The sequence below is a fragment of the Oxyura jamaicensis genome, chromosome 7 (genome assembly GCF_011077185.1).
Source record: "Oxyura jamaicensis isolate SHBP4307 breed ruddy duck chromosome 7, BPBGC_Ojam_1.0, whole genome shotgun sequence".
Lineage (NCBI taxonomy): Eukaryota > Metazoa > Chordata > Aves > Anseriformes > Anatidae > Oxyura > Oxyura jamaicensis.
In genome coordinates this window covers 34,356,105-34,376,147 of record NC_048899.1, presented here as the reverse complement: position 1 = coordinate 34,376,147, position 20,043 = coordinate 34,356,105, and the positions used below count along the sequence as shown (strand labels likewise).

The following is a 20,043-nucleotide window of genomic DNA, read 5'->3' as shown; positions in this document are numbered from 1 at the left end:
TGTTAAGTGAACAAACATTTAAAAAATAGTAATGACTAGCATTTGACTGCTTAGTCTCACTTGTGCCTAGATGTAGGGTTATGTGGTCACACCAATGTTTTCAGTACTGAAGATTCTCCCACGCACTGTACTACATCTAGGGTGAGGCTGTGTATTGTTTAGCCTTCAGCTTATTTTCCCAAAGAGTGAGTTACTTTGTTCACACCAGAGCAGAGTCAGGGTAAAATTAAAATGCAAGTAGCTGATACAAATAGATAGTAATGCTTATAGGTTTTCCAGTGGACAGACAAACCCTACTGTACCTCCTGGAGTTTTCCTGAGTCTTGGATGTTTTTCTTGCAATATATTTTGATCAGTCCATTGGTTAGAAAATGTCAGCCTGAGGAAAATAACCAGCATGATGGAAATACCTGTGCTTATAGTTTCCATGTTCTTCCTTTCTTTTACTTGTCTTGTTACTTTTGTGGTGAGGCTGAAAATAATGATTCTTCAAGAATTCTTTCCTTCATTGCTAAGAGAAATGGGATAGCAACAATCAACATAGGGAGTGATTCACTTCCATTTTGTAGACACCCTTTTCACAATGTGATTTTACAAATAAGGGAAATAATAAGAGCTTTTCTTGGGGACACTGTACTATATAGAGAACCATGCCAAAGTTGTGTATGTAATACATTCCAAAATTGAGATATTTTTAAATGAATGCAATTTGACTAATTTCTCAGAAATGTTATGAAACTCCTTATAAGAGTATCATTGTTTCTGTATGATGGTTATGGAATGTGTAAACATACAAGAAAGAAAATTAATTTCAGGTCTAAAAAGCAAGGTTTTCAGGATTTGCCAAACATATCTGAGCACATTCCAGGTAGAAAGATGAAGCTATATTCATCTAAGAAAACAAGGTAAACATGTTAAGAATATATTGCTTAAAATGACAGGCTCAGCTTCTCTAATTTGTCTTTTTAGCTCTATCAGTAATAGAGTGATTCGGTGATAAAAGACAAATACACAAATTGAACAGTGTGGTTAGATGTTTCCTGTGACAATTATGATTACCGTTACATACAGTTTATAAATAAGCTGAATTCTATCTTTTTTTTTTTTTTATGTTTACCAAGAACAAATAGTCCAAGTATACAGTAGGATAAAGAACATTCCAAAGCTTTTTTCTCCCCTTTGTTCTTTCATCCTTTTTAAAGTGATGTTGCCTTATAATTTTGTGATATTATAACAATGGGGTGTTATTACAGTCTTTTTTTTTTTTTTTTTTTTTTTTTTACTGTGCGGTTGGTTATGCTAGGAATAAACAATATGCCCACTTACTGTTATGTTTAATGTAATAAAATGTTTTTGTTTGTGTTTTTTTTTTTTTTTTCCCCCATCTCACTTGTCAGCATATTTTGCCAAAATGAAATACTAATAATTGCCTTAAATTGTGTTAAATACATCTGGGGATGTATGTTTTGTATTTTGGGTGTTTTTGAATAACTTTTATTCTCCTAAGACAGCAAATGAATACTGTCCTTCTGTAAAAATTAGGTTAAGTTATAATTATGTTACGTACGACTTTACAACTTAACATGTGATTGGTTTAGAATCTGGAGGTGATTTTTGTTGACTGGAATTCTTTCATTTCCTTAACACTGATTGGGCCAACTAATTCCAAGCAAGCAGAACTCCCATACCTCATCCATCTTTCTCGTAACTGGTAATAAAGAACCCTTTAGGCTTGACATATTGTCATGATAATGATTCTCAAGACATTATATAGCAGTTGTATCTGTCAACCCATTCAGTATGGAATATTTTAGCTGGCAGTCTTCCAAGAGTGAACATTAATCTTAGCATCTCCTCTTACAGTCCCTAATCAAGATATTCCGGGGGTGATTGCACTAACATTGTTTGAAGACTACATCTACTGGACAGACGGGAAAACCAAATCACTCAGCCGTGCCCACAAAACCTCTGGATTAGACAGACTGTCACTGATTAATTCCTGGCACACTATAACAGACATCCAGGTGTATCATTCTTATAGACAACCTGATGGTAATTATTCTATGTTTTCCATGAAGCATGTACATGTTTCACTTAGTAAGTAGCCAGTCACTGAATTAATTGAAGATTATTTATCAGCAATTATTTATTTTTTATTTTTTTTATTGTGAATTTTAGAAATTTTCAAAAGTTTCAATAGTTTTTAAAGTACAGATCTGTGATTAATGTTGTAAGTATATCTGGTATTAAATGAATGTGATAAGTCTTGTTCAGTGATGAGATACCCAAAGAACTTTATAGATAATGACTAGAAGTACAGGATGGTTAAATTACATTAAGAGTCCAAGTTAACAGTTACCAAGATTAGACTGTTATGTTATGGAGAAATTTAGTATTATTGCAAAAGTGGGAGAGTGTTAATAATGCAGAATAATACTGGTGTTTAGAAACCTGTTGTACTGAGAAAATGTCAGAAAATATAGGCATTATGATTCTGTCTTCTGGCTGAATACAATTTGGTACATGTTCTAGATTAGCTAATCTATATATATATAAATAGTTTTTTTCTTTTTATTATGTTTTTGTTTATTGAATGTATATCCATAGTAGTAACTAATTGTTGCATACAAAAAAATAATAGCTTAAAGGCAAAAGGAAAATGATTTTGATATGAAACATTCCTTTGTAAAAATAAAGTGTATAATACATTTTTCCTCTATAAAGCAGATACTCTGAAGTAAACTGAAATAATAGCCTCTGATACATCTTTCCTGTTCTGTCCACAGTGTCTAAACATCTGTGCACACTAAACAATGGTGGTTGCAGTCATTTATGCCTTCTAGCCCCTGACAAGATGCATACTTGTGCCTGTCCCACTAACTTTTACCTTGCTGCAGATAACAAGACATGCTTATCGAACTGCACTGCTAGTCAGGTAAGCATATATGTATGTAGAGAAGAGTTCAATTTTACTGTGTTTTCACCTGCTTTTAAATAACAAAGGTTGGTGTCCATGAAATGTGGAAGCAGCAGCCAAAGAACCTGAAAACTAGGAAACTCTTGGGCGCATTTAAAGTGTTAAATCTTCAAGATTATTACTTGAAAATAGACTTTCTTTCAAATTCATTTTTTATTTTCCAGAGAGCACAGAACTGTTAAATGTGGCTGTTTCTTCAGATATTACAGAATCACAGAATTAAAGCAAATACAGCTACTAAACCCATAAACATTGTTTTGAAATATATTTATATATATATATTAAAAAAAAAACATGAATGATAAAATTACAAAATGGTTTGAGGGTATTTATGCATGAACAAACTTTACACAAATACAAGAAAAGGATGGGACTGAGCTGTCCAGTTAGGTAGATAAAAATGGTAAAATACACAATTACCTAAAAATTGTATCAATTAAAACATCGAATTATTTATGAGAGATGGATTCCTATGACTGGAAATAAATTAATTTTCTTAAGATATAAGTTAGATTAACTGGAACATACTGATTTATTTCTTACAAGAGAACTGGTTTGATGAAAGGCTGGACTGTTCTATTCAATTAGCTTCGTTGATTGTAATAGTACATATGGCCTTTAAAAGCTTTAATTTTTCTAGTAGTTGAGTTTCATTATACGTATGCTAATGACCTTACAACATTAAACATCACGATGTATTTGGTCCATATTCACTATGGAAAGGGTTTTACTCTTCATTTTGAAGGAACAGTGGTCATTTTCAATTTATCTTCATCATTTTATAATGATGTGCAAGTTCATTCAAGTAATATTGTTATTTAACATTCCTTCCCACTGTCTTCCTTTGTTACCATAACATAGTGCTTTCTGTGGTTTTACTTTGTTCACTGCATCTTTTATGTTTAGATTGTCTGTCTGTGACTTCCCATTAAGTGATGAACAAAACAAAAGAAAATAAAAGAATTTCTTACCTAATATTTTTTTCCACATATATTCACCCTCTCAAATTTATTTTATTAAAATTAAAAGGCACTTTCTATTTTGTGTTTTGTTGGTTTGTTTTAATTTTACTTACATGCTAATAGTTGATTAAATAGCTCCTTTTTAAATTATTAATTTGTAACCTGAATTGAAGGATAGCGTTGTATCTTGGATCCCCCAGGAGTAATATTTTATCCCTTCTGGATTACTTAGGAGGGAGAAAGGGGTTATATAGAAGTTTCTTGCAGAAATACAACTACAAGTTGACGTTGGTTATTAGTCATTTTCTTCTAATTCTGAAACCTGTTTACTCTGATAATTTGTCAGCTTGATGGCATCAGATGCAGAGGTCTATGGCAAAAACATACTTTGCTCAGTAAAGAAGATTTTCAGATGTTGTAAAATTATAGCTATTCTAATGATGTAATCACTCATGAAAACACATCCGCTGTTACCCATTTGTGAGCTAGTTGGATGGCTGATACACTCACTCATTTTACACACAGGCAGGCATTCAGATGTCTTTTGATGGCTAATCTGATGTGAGAAATTATTCACTACAAGATATATCAGACTCTAGAAGGCCATTTAAGGTAATTCCACACACACCTACATGACTCTGACCCACTTTACTAAGTGATTGGGTCCCAGATTTAGAAGGGATCATAAGTATTTCCATGCAGAGTGTAAAAATATCTAAGAGTTAGTACCCATTTCCTGGAATTAAATTTATATTGTCAGTTTAATGGCTTGGAGTGCTTTGTGGTGAGCAGTGTGGATAGTACTTTAAAACAATGAGGCAGTAAAAAGGCCAAGCTAGCAAATAGAAAATACTAAGAATGAGAATTGTCTGAGTTTCTGTTGGTTTCCTACATTCAGAGGCCTTCTGCTGAGCTACCCTGCTATGCATACCTTTGTAGAACTGATTAACAGCCTTACACCCATTCCTAAATAATCTCCTAGAGTATGGATATTCAGATAAGTGCTCTTTTAAAATACTGGATTAGACAAACAAAATCTGGAGCTGATGTACTTGTCTAGTAGAGGTTGATAGTGGTATACAACAACATGCATTGAAGGATAAAATACAACAATTTGTTTTTGCGACATGCCTGAATTTAGATCCAACCAATTGTATAGCATGTCTCTCAGTGTGGTATGGGAATGATGTTGCTCAATGTATAAATGGCAATGAAACCCTGAACTGTCTTGGCAGACAAATTAAAACTGAACTAATGTACCAAGTTTTATATACCTCTTAAACACAGTTTTATTGAGTAGTTAATATTTTTTAAAAGATGAAATGAAAAAAATATATATATATGCCGTCACAGAAGATGAAATGTCTTGCACTTCTAAGTTTGCTGGTTTCCTTCTCTTCTGTGCTTATAGAGACACCAGGTAGGAAACACAACATTTGTTGAAAGGTGCAGATAGTCTATCCAGATGTTTCTCCCTAATATAATGAATTTTCATATGTGATTTTAGGATTAGCCCTCGAAAATTGCACCAAACCATTTCTACCCTTTATTTTGTTTGTGTTTCTCTTTCAGTGAAAACAAAGTTACAATGTTGTTCTTGTGGCTGTTCTCAATAAGATCTTAAAGGATCAAATCATGGAATGCAGCAAAATGCAGTGATTGCTTTTCATCAGTGGAACTACGAGTGTAGCAATGTCATTGAAACCTCAGTGACTTCTGTCAGCTGAAGTCTCAGTGCAATACATCTCCGAAAACCGATTATTTATTTATTTATTTTTAAATTAGGTTTTATAAGATCAACAACCAGAAGTTATTAGTGGAATGATGATTTAATCAAATGAATCTAATTTCTTATAGATTATGCTGTTCCTGTAAAAAACAAACAAACAAACAACAACAACAACAACAAAACATATTATTTCTCTCCTTTTACAGTTCCGTTGCAAAACTGACAAATGTATTCCATTCTGGTGGAAATGTGACACTGTTGACGACTGTGGAGACGGCTCTGACGAGCCCAAGGAATGCCGTAAGTGCATTCTACATTTGGAACTCAGTTTTGTCAGTAGAGTACAAATCAAATATAACGCTTTATAAATGTTAGGAAGAGGATTTTCTCTGAAAGCTTTTGTTTGAAGCACTGTTTTGTTTTCCTTGGTCTCTGTCAGATTTAGAAAGGGCACAAAGTCTTCTCTGTCAGTCTGTATAAGATTTTCATTAACTCATGACTACTAAGTGTCTCATAAGATCTTTGGAAAATTATAAGAACACATTTTTACTTTTTACTTGATTCCATCTAAATTTTTGCTGAATTTAATTGTTCTATTTTTGCAATAGAAATGTGATATTATTATTTTCATTAGATTATGTTTTATTGCAACTATACATGTTTAACTGCATGGTGTCATTTAGTGCAATTCTCTGAAATGTTTTCAGTGTGACTCCAACTAAGATTCTGTTTATTTTCATGATATGTTTTATATAAACATTTCCATTTTATAGGTTTATAAACTTTTCAAAGGAAAGTTTGGTGAGCTGAATTACACCACCGGTCTGAACAATTTTATGCAGTGAACATTTTTCATGCATCCTGTGTAACTTTGGCACACTACAAAAGATACAGCATATTTCTCAATAGCCTCCTATAGTCCAATTAGTAGGTTAGTGTAGTATTCCCCCATTGTAATGTAGACAGCTGGAAGTCAATAATGATGATTCTTTCAGCATCCCAAAGAACGGTTGCTGTGATGGCAGCTGGCTGCTGGTTTACTTAGTTGTTAGAAAAGTACCTGTCTAGTGTACTAGATTCCTGAAGAGTAATGTATATTATTGATGCTGTGTTCTCAGTCCCAGTCACTAACTTCTTTAATACTATTAATTAATCTACATAAAACTCATATTAATCTGCATAAAACAAAATATTCTTGTATTCTTCCCTCAAGCTTATAAACACAAAAAGCTCTGCTATGTGTTAGATAGTCTTCCAGATAAGTAACAGGTCATTGAATTTTGTGTACTGAAATCTCTAATCCATGTTTTTTTTACAATGCTATTAGTTCCCTTTTTCTGCTGCAAAGGCCTTTGAAACAAACCTTAACATATATAATAATCGTATGTAAGACTAACATTTTTAGCTCCGATCTGTTTATAGAAAATAGTGGTATAAAAGTGCGTAATTGCTCATTCACACAAATGGCAGTGGCTATGAGAAAAAGCAGTGGTAGACTCATGGGAGGTGGAATTAGAGTGAGACAGTAAATTTCTTAAATGCACGCTTGAACTGAAATATTTATATCCTAAATTGCAAGTTTCTGTTGAACATCAATCTGTAGGGCATTGTAATGATAAACATATCATTAGGAAGTTACAACTACAGTTACGTGAATATAAAATCTCACACTTTGAAATCAATTTTACAGAAATACACATACATTTTATTTGCTATTATCTACTTAGATTTGTATTTGACTGTATAGGCTCAATGTTCACAAATTCTTTTGATAGCTCTGTTGAGGAAGAACAACACTATTGACACCATTCCTCCAACAGTATTAATAAGCTTGCTTTTTTTTTTTTTTTTTTTTTTTTTTTTTCTCCAGCTGAATTCAGATGTCAGCCAGGACGTTTTCAGTGTGGAACTGGACTTTGTGCTCTTCCAGCTTTTATCTGTGATGGAGAGAATGATTGTGGTGACAATTCTGATGAACTGAACTGTGGTAGGTGACTATGTGTTAAAGACTTCAGAAACTTGCTAAACTGGTATAAATGCCATGCTATCAAGAAAGTTATTTGTATTTTTTTTAAAACTTTTAATCTTTAATTTTTTAATATTTAAATTTTAATCTCTTTAACTTAATATTTTTATTCTCTCAACTTCCAGACACACATGTGTGTCTGTCAGGTCAGTTTAAGTGCACAAAGAATCAGAAGTGTATTCCAATAAATCTGAGATGTAACGGACAGGATGATTGTGGAGATGAAGAAGATGAAAGAGACTGCCGTAAGTTATGTTTAGAAAATTTTGTTCTGACAGCTGTAGCTGATTTTAAACCAGAAGCTGAAATAAAATATGTAAAATAACGTTAAAACATCCTCTGAAAAATAATGTGAGGAACATGCAAAGCAGTGAATTCACTGGATTGTTTGGTGTACAATGCTTTATATACGAGATAACAAAGTAAAATGGTATTTATTAGCTTCACTTTTTAAAGTCATTGCATAGAAAAGGGGTGTGTAAATAAATTAATTTCAAGTATTTAATTGGGTTTCTGACTTAGGCTGAGACATCCATTTTACTCTTAACCACTTCATAAATGACTCATATTCTAGAGGCTTTCATCTGCCATAGCTTGCGGCAACACATTTAAAGGGAAAAATACTTTTCTTCTTTTATGGGAAATTACGTAGATCCATAGCTCCTTCTATATCCTTTTTCATTGATATAGTTCTCTACCTTTTCAATTTTCTTTTCAGCAGGGACTTCATTAATTTATCTATGCAACTTTCCATTTACTCATCTTTTTATACATCTTTTGGTAAATACAGTTTCACTCCATATTTCTCAGAGACAAATAGAGAAAACATTTCCATTTTAAAATGGAAATGTACTGAATAGGTAGTATCTTTGATCATTCTGCAATTAAAATGATGTTGTTGTCTTCAGATACCTCTCTGTCCTTCACTCAGTTTATCATTCAGATCTGCAGCTGATCTAAGGTGGTCATTCCTATTTTCAGAATTAGTTTTCTCAAATTTTGCATGTGTTGCATTTCTGAAAGAACATGCCCTTCTCCAAGTGAAGGTTGCTAAGGATACAAAGACTTTGTTAATTATCATGTTTAATGGCATCTTCCAAACAGTGCAACAGAGCTGTAGCCTCCAACAATATTATTATATTGTCTTGCATGTCACATTTCTTTAAAAACAGATTAAGTGGAGTCAGGTAAGCACCTGCAGAAAGTAAGGGAGATTGCTCTTTTCTTTATAAAGATCTGCACATGGTATATGAAAGGTTCTCAAAACCATGAGGTGAACCTGACAAAATGAAATCAGAGCAGCAGAGTACACAACACAACAGTGCTCAAGGATTGTGGTAGGCATAGGGTCAAGATCAGCAGGTTCATTATATACTTTAAAAATATATATATATATTGTCCTATCTAGACATTATGAGCTTCTCTTTTAAGAAAGCTAAGTGTGCTAGTTTATATTCTAATAAAATCTAGTCTATGGCTTCTAAAAACTCTTCAAGTGCCTTAGGAGAGACTACCCAAAGTGGGAGGGTTAAGTCTGCCACAAAGTTCAAAGTGATTAGGGTTCTTGTCACAAGACAGGTAATAGTTGATATTATCTATTTTGTTCTGATTTCACCAGACTAGGATTCATAAGACCTTTTCTCAGCTTGGCCACTGCTTGGTTTTATACTTAGTGACCTTGACCAAGTTACATTATATACTTAAGGCTTTCCACGTGTAAAATGGAGGAAAGTAGACATTGAAATCCCTTGATGAAATCCCATGTCTCCTTGTTATATCAATATCAGTGGTATTAAATAGGTGCCAAGGAGCAAGTTACTTTTCAACATGGGTAGGAAAGTTTGTTAAAAATATTGTGGAGTTCACTAGGTAAAAGTGGGACAAGTATTCATGTTGGAAAATGTTATCAGAGAATAGGGCATTCTGGTTTCCACCTGTGTTCAGTTCAATATAGGACAATTTAGAGGTTCTTGTACGTATACTTATCTCTAAAAAAAATCCTTATGCATCTGGTCTTAACTAGTTCACAGTCCAGTCCAGGTATATGTCATTCATCTTGCCTTTATACTCTCAGTTATGAGTTTAAGAAATAGTAAGATCTGGCATAAGTTTTTGTGAGGTAGTTTAGTTGATGTAGAATCATGTTTCGCTACATGAATTTAAAGTAGCATTCCACTCTAAGTAGCATTCCACTCATGCTGGCTTGAAAGCAGATTCTTGGTTTAAGACAGGAACTTAACTTTCCCCTTAGTCTGTGGAGCTGAATGCTGTAGGAAACAAATCAGCAAAGAAAATAACTTCTCTTGATAAATAACTAGAGCAGGAATCCATGTGAAAAGGCTCTTGATTATTTCAGTGTTCTCACTGCTTGGATAGAAGAAGGAATCCACGAGTACACTCAGGATGTTTTTATTGTGAGGATGTTTTTGTATTCTAAATTCTTGCTCAGATCTTGCTATTGTGTGTAAAATAATATAAAAAAGAAGATGAAATTATAAGCAATGTAAACCTGAATACAGTTTTCTTACAGAAGTTACTTTTTTTTTTTTTTTTAACTTTACTCACAAAACGTAGTTGGAATATAAGCAGAAACTTCTTGTTTCATTTATAAATCTTTTTTTTTCTTTTTTTTTTTTTTCTTTTTTTAAAGCTGAAAACAGTTGTTCTCCAGACCACTTCCAATGTAAAACTACGAAACATTGCATTTCTAAACTGTGGGTATGTGATGAAGACCCAGATTGTGCTGATGGATCAGATGAAGCTAACTGTGGTAAGCATGGCACTGGTTTAGAATATATTACTGTTTTGAATATGACTGTAGCTTGACATTCTTGAAAAATGTAGCAAAAGTATATAAGGATTTCATTTAACATGTCCTCTCCCAAAGTATGGTAGTACCTATCTGTTATAATAGCTTTGTCTGGCTCATACAATTCTTGTTGGATTAGTAAACTGTGTGCTTTATATTATACTAATTTATAGCTCCAACCAATAAAGTAGTTGTATCTCATCTGGAATATAATGACATTCTTAGTTTTTCTTAAAGAATTATCCAGTTTTTATCAATTTATTCTGCATACTTTATTGTTTTTATGATTAGTAAACAGTGAAAAATGTCATTATTTGCTATAATCTACTGTATAATTTCAGTAGATTATTCAGTATAATTTCTGCATCACCTTTTTATTTTGGAGTAAAAAAGACACTCAATGTAGCAAAAACATCTTGTAATAAATGAATTACTTCATTCCATGCAACAAGAGTCACAGTGTTGTGAGATATACTGGGAAATATAACTCAGAATAAAGACCAGTACAAAGCTGACTTAAATGTTTGTCAACAGAGGTATCTTCATTAGAGAATTAGATGTTAAGACTGGCTGGACAGAAGGATCCAGAGAAGATTGCAGTTTGACATGACCAACTTTTCCTTCTGTTTGCATGCCACAGTGAGACACACGTCCTATCACACAGTCCCACAAACTCAGCAACCCCATAGGACTTCTCCAAGAACCTCTGATACTTATAAAGTTTGTGTACTTAAATCTGGTAGTTTGAGAAAGCAAGTCATCTACAGGCAAAATGAAGGATAGATGTCAGTGCAAGAGCTGCACTCACAAAGGGCATTCCTGGCTGCCAAACTGTGGATTCATATTTCTGAGTACCCCATTCAAGCCCAACTGGTATGGAACAAAGAATCTTAAAAAGGTTCATATTAAAATATATCGAAAACACAAAATTTGAAAGCAGAGCAGGAAAAAAGTAAGGAAAGTTAAGGGAAAAACAAAAAAAAACAAACAAAAAAAATTAATGTTGAACAGGAAAAAAAATAAGACACTTTGATTCATCATTGGCAAAAGCCAATAGAAAGAACCTCTGTGAGGAAAAAAAGAAAAAAAAAAAAAAAAACCTCCCTATTTATTTTAAATTTGCTAGCTGAATATAATGCCCTTACTTTTTCTGTTGGATCAGTAAGATAAAAATTATCTCTACTCACAGTCTCTATGCCAGTCATGATTGTTATGCACAAACATCTAATAAGTAATAAATGCAAGAACAAGATGGCTTTAATCATATTTTAAAGTTTTCTTTATTTTTAGGATTTGAAATATGTTTAAATGATCTTGTTAGAATAGCTAGAAAAAGATTTGGTCGTCTGTTTTGTTATTTGTTTTTTAACGTATTGAAAGATGGCTGTTTTCATGAACAAACTATGGGAAAATTAAATTATGAAGCTAGAAGTTGAGTGTAATAAATATATGCATATGTTGGTGCTAATACTAACTTGTTATCATTTTTAAAATGCTTTCACTGCAAAACTTGCATAAATGGTAATTTCTTCTTTGCTTAAGTGCACCATAGTCATGTATATATTGCTTAGTAAATGTTTACTACCATATGTTATTGGAGATACTATATTGAGTGAATTTGTTAGAATTGTTCTGAATGTATTTAGTCTTCCATGGTTCATTTTCAACTCAGACAATTAAAGTAGTTAGGAAATGCATGCTTATTAATGAGCATGTGGTGTTTTTCAAAGAATAGTAAGTAGAGTTAATTCATGCCTGCTGTCCAGACAGTTAAAAGAAGCCATTAAATTATGGTAATCCTTACTCACTACTTTACTAGGTTACGTGTATTTAAGGTTTCTATTCGCATAATGTTAGTATAACTGTTTTCTGCTTCCTCCTTTTTTAAATATTAATTTTATTTTTAGCCTAAAGAGTAAAAATGTTTTTTGGTTTTGTTTTGTTTATTTGTTTTTCCTGATGATGGTGAATCCCCAAAACTGCAGTGTAATGCAGTTAGTGGCAAAATTTTGGTTTTACTTCATTGGTATTGGTATCAATGTGCTTTTTGGCTGTATGTATAATAATCTGGGTTTGGTTTGGTTTTGTTTTCCATTTCAGCCTTTATCCCATTTTCTTCATGTTCATTTAGAAGTATTTCTAAAATACAGTATCATTAGGCATGTACAGAAGATGGCCTCAGGCAGTCACATAAATATCAGAAAAGGGGCCTTTGCCTGTTACAGTAAATAGATTAATTTCTGTCAATAATAAAGAAAGTAATACAAAAATTGAGTTACTATAACTTACTTCCTTTTCTTTGTAGCATTCCTGTCTGAACTTCCACATTTTCAGGCAGCCTCATTTTAAGAAAAATGGAAAGCAGTTTAGTGTTGAAGACAACGATGACAAAATATGTGTGCGCCTTTCAGGGTTCCACAATTCAAAAATTATTCTTTTGCGCTATTTCTTTTGAGCTGAATAAATTGCTCTTTCTGAAAGATCATATATTTGCTACACAACTTTCCCAAATATTTCTCTTTGTTATATCTTATTTCTATTGTCCTAGTATTTTCCTGAGTTTTCATTAATGTGAAAAAGGAAAGAAAAAACAAGAAATCTGGTCCATAAGACATGTCAACTGTAAGCTGCTATAAGAGATCAGAGTCAACCCAAAGGAATAATAAAGCTTTCAGATTTCTTAAGTGAAGAAAGCCTTGCAGATATAAAAAGTATTTTCTAAAGGAGTTAAATATGTGTTTGTGTTAGATAAATTAGAGTAGCAAGAAAAAAGATTAATATTCAACTAATAATCATACATTTAGAATACACACATGGATATTTTAAAAATAAAAATTAAAAAAAAAAAAAATCCAGCCTTTCTTCAAAAGTGTAAAGAGGCAATCCTAGAAAATGGATTTAGCATCCTTGAGAATGAGGGAATTCTTTATAAAGAATAAGATATCTTGCATGTAGTCTTCAACCTGGCAAGTGGCTGGAAAGAAAGGATGTTATCTCCGTATGCTATGTATTACTGATTGGATCTTAGTGTGTCTGTCCAATGTGAAAGAATAAATAGTATATGATCAGTCCTTAGGACTTATTTTGTGGGCAGATATGTAATGTGGGATTATAGAGTTTACTGGAAGTACTTTAATGTGTAGGATGGGTTTCTGATTTGAAACCACCTTTTACAAAGCTACAGCTGCAAATGCAAGAGTTCTGATCTTTATTTTTCTTATTTTTATGTTTTATAATATTAAAAGTTTTTGCCAATGTTAAAAGTTAAAAAGTGTTAAAATTATTTGTCAAAGTTAAAAGTGTTAGCAAATGTATTTGAAATGTCATGATTGAAATATCATTGACTGTCTATGAATTACTTTTGTCATCTTGAAAAACATCATTTAAAAAAGTATTATTCAAGAAAACTTTACAATCTTGATATTGGCAGAGAATGGGGAACAAATGCAAAAGGCAGTATTTTAATTAACAAATTTGTGAGTGTGCGGAGCTATACCACTGTTTGCCTCCACCTTTTTGATATTCAAAACTTGTTTTGCTCTATATCTCTAGTTCCAGAACCACACCTAAAGCAAACTACAAAAAGCAGCAGTTTGGGCCGTGGCATCAAATGTAATACTTCTAATTTGGGACATCATCCTTTCTATTTCAGAGGCAGAAAAAGCAGGTTGACTTAAGCTAATGTTTCAATTCTCTTTCATTCTGTCAGTTATTAGAACTTATCAAGTTGTCATAATAGCAACATGAAGTCTGATCTGAGATGTTATGAAATAGCTGAATTTAAGAAATTTGTGTTGAAATGTCATCACAGTGAAGTAAAAAAACAAAACACAAAGGCAGTTCCTTCCTGCTGGAGTGGTTCAGAATGTCCATGCATCCCCAAAAGGCTTTGCCTGTGATACTATTCTGTAAACAGGAAATCTCATTGAGAATTTTTACTGCATGAAGAAAATTAATTTCCATTTAGCATTATGTGCGTTTTTTTCCTCTGTGTAAGCAAACTTTCAGTCCAAGACAACAAAAGATAAAAATATAAAGCAAAATGCAAAATTTTCTGTTAGGTATGATTAGTCTTAAATAATTGCATGTAAACATAGCTGTTAAGAAATATATATTATATACAAAAAAAAAAAAAAAAAAAAAAAAAAGCTGTTTACTGTGATCTGATCTTTTGAAGAGCAATCTTACAGTAAGATTCAAGGAAAAGTCAGTGTGTTTTTTGAGATGAAATTGTTAACCTCTCCAAGATAACCTGTGCATCATTTCTAAATTTCACATTTCTTACTTTAAATGAGAGTTTTTTTTTGCAGTGTGTATTTTAATTTTATCACCAAGTTTATAAGTACATCTCTTTTGGTATGAGTGAATAAATAAAATCTTAAACAATGTGGTATGAGAAATAAATTAGTTCAGAAAATAACTTCTTAAGTATGTAGGTTGCTCCTTCTGAAAGGCGTCTGGTAATACTGTTACGTGAGTCTTCAGTTTCAATCTTTCCACTTTTGACTCTGCAGTGATATAAACGATATTCATCCTAATTACAGATAAAAAAACGTGCGGGCCTCACGAATTCCAGTGCAAAAACAACAACTGTATTCCAGATCATTGGAGATGTGACAGTCAAAATGATTGCGGTGATAATTCTGATGAAGAGAACTGTAGTAAGTAACTTTTACCTAAGTGCATGTTACAATGTGTACAGTCAGTTTAACATGTAAGGGATTGTGTAAAAATTCTGTGTAAAAATTGCATATATGTGCTTTCTTACAATGCCATCTGATCCACTGAAAATCAGTTAACCAGAATTGAAAATGAAATTTTCCAATTTTATTAATTCTTAAAGAGCTGTAATTCTCTATGAGAGCTACAAAAATAAAATAAAAATTAAAAAAGTCTGACCTGTGACTTCTCAATAACCTGATGAATTCACAGTGGATAGTGTCAGAATTAGCTTACCTTTGTCAGAGAGTTCCTTTTACGTTTCTTGTATCTCTAGGTAAGAAACAAAACAAATTCAGTGAGAAATACTGTTTAATGGTAGTTTTTAATCAAACACTAACTGCCCATCACTTTCTGTATATTGCTTCCATGATGTGCAGTGTTTTGTGCCTTTGGTAACACATTTCTATAATATTTAACTAGATTTTAAAAGTAGACCTTGTTACTGAAAGTAGCTTGGTTAATCTAGTTCTTTCCCACCCACTAGGAACTTCAATGCCTAATAAATCTCTGTAATACCACTTTGAGTGTGTTAATTTAGATCTGGTTCTCAGGAGCCAATGACAAATTCATAATGGTATATTTCATCTTGCAATAATTGTCTTTATAAAATATTTCAAGAGGGAAATTCCAGCAGTAGTTCTGAAGATCATCTCTTCATTTGACAAACAATTTCAGTTTTTTTTTTTTTTTTCTTTTGTTCTTAGAAATCCAAGACATTAATATATTTTTGTACAGATAATCTTGAATGCATATTTCTGGTTGTATATCCTGAATGTGTATTTAGCGTCTTTGAGGTAATAACCTCAAAGCTGGAATGTTTAATAAACTAGGCATTCTCATGGTGTGCAAGTGCTGTCTGCTCCGTTCTCCCTTTAAAGATATGCTGTCCAGAGGTAGAGGATGTCTGAAGACCAGCTCATTTAGCTTGAAAGTTTAAGTGGATTTACATGCCTTTTTGATCGCTATCTATTTGAAAAAAAAAAATAAAAAGGGGGGGGGGGGGGAGTTACTGAAAGCAATGGTGCCATAGTTTTCAAATGCAAATGCTTCATCTAAAGAGGAAAATGTCATCTGACTCAGTAATCACTCAGAGCCATGTATTGTTAAACCTGGACAGGAGGTGGGGCAGGATAAGCAGGTGTTGTTGACAACACACACAAGCTTTCTTAGCTTCACTGGAGATTTTTTTTGGAATTGAGTATTAGCGATGGTGAGATTTTTCTATTTCTATTATAAATAGCAAGAAATTATTTTCTATTATGCTCATGTAAAAATCAAAGAAAGACATGGGTTTGGTACAGCAGTGTTAATCTATGTGACCAGATAATCTTTTTAAAAGTTGGAAATTAGAAACAGAAAACAAAACAACAGCAACAACAACAAAAAAGCCCACCTCCACTAAACATTACCACTGTTTGCAAAATAAATATCAAGCATCTTATTTGAAATTTTGTCATGTGTGAAGTGGTATTTATTTATTGTCCAGAACTGTTAATTTTCTTCTGTAAAATTTAGTTTGTCATACTATAAGGTGAAAAAAACAAGTGTTCAAATAATGTAGGAGAATTTTTTCAGCAATTTATTTTTTAAAATTTATTTATTAAGCTTGCCATCTTTGTGTTCACATCAATAACTAAGTTATAGACTCCATTCTTGGCTGTTCTCTAGACTTTCAGATAAGGAAATCTGTAGTTAATTGTAGTGGATAGAGAAAGTGAGTTGAGAGTACCCAGATGCAGCCTGAGCATCAAACTAAAATTGTTCAAATTCTCAGAACAAACCTTACAATATATAAGCGTTAAACAGATCTTTGTGTAGTGATGAATTGTAGTTTGTATTTGCTTTTCAGTATTTTTTGTTTTCTTTTGCTTGTCAAATGCATACTTTTCTTCCTAACTGTTTTCTTCCTAAGTCCCTTATTCTGCTGTCTAAATTAAATACAGTAGCCTGGCACAGTTGTAAAATTCAAAATCTCAGAAGCGTTGGAAAAATACATAGTATTGTTCAGTTGTTCAAAATAGATGTAGAAAATTCTTTATGGGCTGTCTGGCCACTTATAGAATAAAGTGCAATGAAACAAATATATATTAGATTAGAGCTTCAAATGAATTTGACAAAATGTATTGCGTGGCACATTATGATAAGTTGTTCATAGCATACATGGATTTACAAAGGGCTTTTCAGGCAGCTATATTGGAAAATGAGCTGTTTCTCAAGAATACAGAATAAATTCATTGAATTTTAGAAATTCAGCTCAAGTATGTACATTTATCTATATTATTCACTTTCACATACGATAGTAACCTGAAGTTATCAGCAGCAAAAGTAGTGAGTTAGAAAATATCACACATGGGGGTGAAAAATTATTAGTGCTATAATGCAAAAAGATATGTCTGTTAAGACTGTGTTTCTGGCATAGCATCTCCAGACTTTTTTGTTCTTTATCTGTATTTGTCTTACAATGTACAGTGTGAACCATCCTCCCCAGCTTATTTGTTTACTTCTTTGTAGTTCTTATCTAATGAACTTCTTACCACATCATTTTATACAGATGAATGCAAAAGTGTTGTGCTCCTTCAAAAAAAACTGACAGAAAACTAGTGAAGGATGTCACACCCATTCCCACAGCTTCATATCAGAAGCAGTTTGACAAGAGTAGCTCAAGGAAGAGAGAGGACAGCCATGTTAATGGGAACCTAGACAAGGAGACATGAGAAGCAGTGATCACATTGAAGAGAGTGTAACTGACAGTACTACCAAAGTTGCCATAAATATTTTTAAGTAGCTGTTGAATTTTCCAGTGAATATGCTCTAAACTGGAAAAGCTTTTTAAAACATGAATCCTAATGAAGGCTGCCTGCTGTCATTTTGACCCTCTCAAATAAATAAGAATTATTAAGGAGGATAAAGGTTCAGACTGCTAACACTAAACAAAACAGAATGTATTTTTAACTCTTTTCAGTTAATTATTATCTTTTTGGAAGGGGAATTTGCTGTTAGAGTTTTTTGGGTTATTTTTAAAGAAATTAGGCAAAAATATTTTCTCTTTCAGGGAACTTTAAAAATGGGAAAATCTGTAGTAATGAGTCTTATTCCTGCTCAAAAGAAGGCGCCAGCAATGTTTTATTGAATGTAATTAAAGAAAATATAAAGTACTGTAAACATTGAAGCAAAGCAAATGTAATAATGCTGTAGAAGGACATGCATTCAATCAGTGTGGAAATATTACAGTTGCTGGATAATCTTCTCAGGGCTGTTTTGTTGCGCTTACAAGTTGTCAGGAAAACAAATTAGTTAATTTTGTCCTTGGATAAGTTTGTATCCTAAATGCAATGAGAACTAGCAATTATTTAATGTCTGAGTGAAAACATTTAAATTAGCATATTGAAAGAAACTTAAGCTGGAATGTCTCCTAATGTCATCGTGAGGAGATCTTGAGTGGACAGTGCTATAAATTCTCTGAATTCTTTACACTGCTTAAGGCTCCGCTGACTTGGTGCAAATATGACCATGCCTAGTGTCAGTTTTCTAAAAGCAGCTAGTTTCAGTGGTACCTAAAGGCAAGTAAAGGCTTTACTTCAATAAAATGTTGTGTACTAAAGATTTCTTCTTTTATGTACATCTACCAGTCCTATGCCTAGATTAACAAAGAACAAGTGTTGCCTTTGTTTTGATTAAACATGATGCTGAAAAAATAGCAAAATAAAAAATAAAAATCTGTGTTGAAAATTGCATTAAATACATGAAGAAACAAAATATCTATTTTGTGCTTACAGGCATTCATTCTACAGGTCTATGCTACTGCTTTTAGGTGTATAGCAGTGGAGACTTACAAGGAAGGATGGTTTTGATTTTACCTCCTCTTTTGTTTTGTCATGTTAATACTGTTTCACTGATGTTATGTGGATGCATCACACTTGATACTCTGGCTTGACTTACTGAAAGGTTTCGCTCCCACATAATTATCTGGTAGTATATCTGATGAATACACTATCCCCAGCTACATCCTTTTCTTACAGTGAGGCAGAGACCTCCATTCACAAAATGAGACTTTGAGGCATATATTTGTATCATGTCGTTATTTGTAAAGTTAGTTCTTTCAGTACAAAGAATAACATCTAGCTACTACAAATATCACTTACTACATCATCACTATTCAGTGCTCTGGCAGAATATATAAACATGTTGCTTCAGACCAGGGGTCCTTCTTGTTGGTTTGTTCCCAGTAGTGGTTAGTGGCTAGGACAGAGTAAACCATGACAGGCCAGAAATGTCTTTTGAGTGTTCTTTCAACTTACATTTTTAGCTCATTGATTCTCCTTACCCGTGTGTGCTTTGTATATCTAGTTAAACTCAGTAGATCTCTTTCAAATCTCTTGAGCCCCTGGATACATTTTTTTTTTCCCCATCTTTACCATTCTTTTGTAAAGTAATTTACTTTTACAATGAAACAATCCATTGAATAAGTAATCATCACCCTTAATTTTGAGCTTGGTTCCTGTTTGCTTAATGACTCTGTATGACTCTTCCTTGGTGTTTATCTTAATTACACGCTCCGTAGAGAGAGTCCATAGAACAACGTATTTTTCATGATTTACCTGAGATATCCTGTGTAATAGGCTAAAGCTGTTTATTATTGACGATAATCTACCCAAGAATACAAAATCTCTTTTGACTGCTAAGCAAACATTTTCAAAAGAACTGAGATGTGGATGACTTCTTTGAAGGCCTCTCTATGTAATATAATTCTGTTTTACATACGTTTTTGCTTTGCATTTTACAGAATAGCTCCATTCTGTATCTGCAGAATCTTTAATG

General features: G+C 32.8%; 1 protein-coding gene across 1 annotated transcript in view; it reads left to right on the top strand.

Annotated features, from left to right (window-relative positions):
• Positions 1-20,043, top strand: part of LRP1B (LDL receptor related protein 1B) — a 674,736-nt gene that overhangs the window by 583,753 nt on the left and 70,940 nt on the right. Inside the window, exons 61-67 of the mRNA XM_035332355.1 lie at positions 1,864-2,052; positions 2,787-2,935; positions 5,875-5,968; positions 7,539-7,655; positions 7,820-7,939; positions 10,345-10,464; positions 15,048-15,164. Coding sequence (XP_035188246.1) covers positions 1,864-2,052; positions 2,787-2,935; positions 5,875-5,968; positions 7,539-7,655; positions 7,820-7,939; positions 10,345-10,464; positions 15,048-15,164 — 906 coding nt within the window. The remainder of the gene's footprint in view (positions 1-1,863; positions 2,053-2,786; positions 2,936-5,874; positions 5,969-7,538; positions 7,656-7,819; positions 7,940-10,344; positions 10,465-15,047; positions 15,165-20,043) is intronic.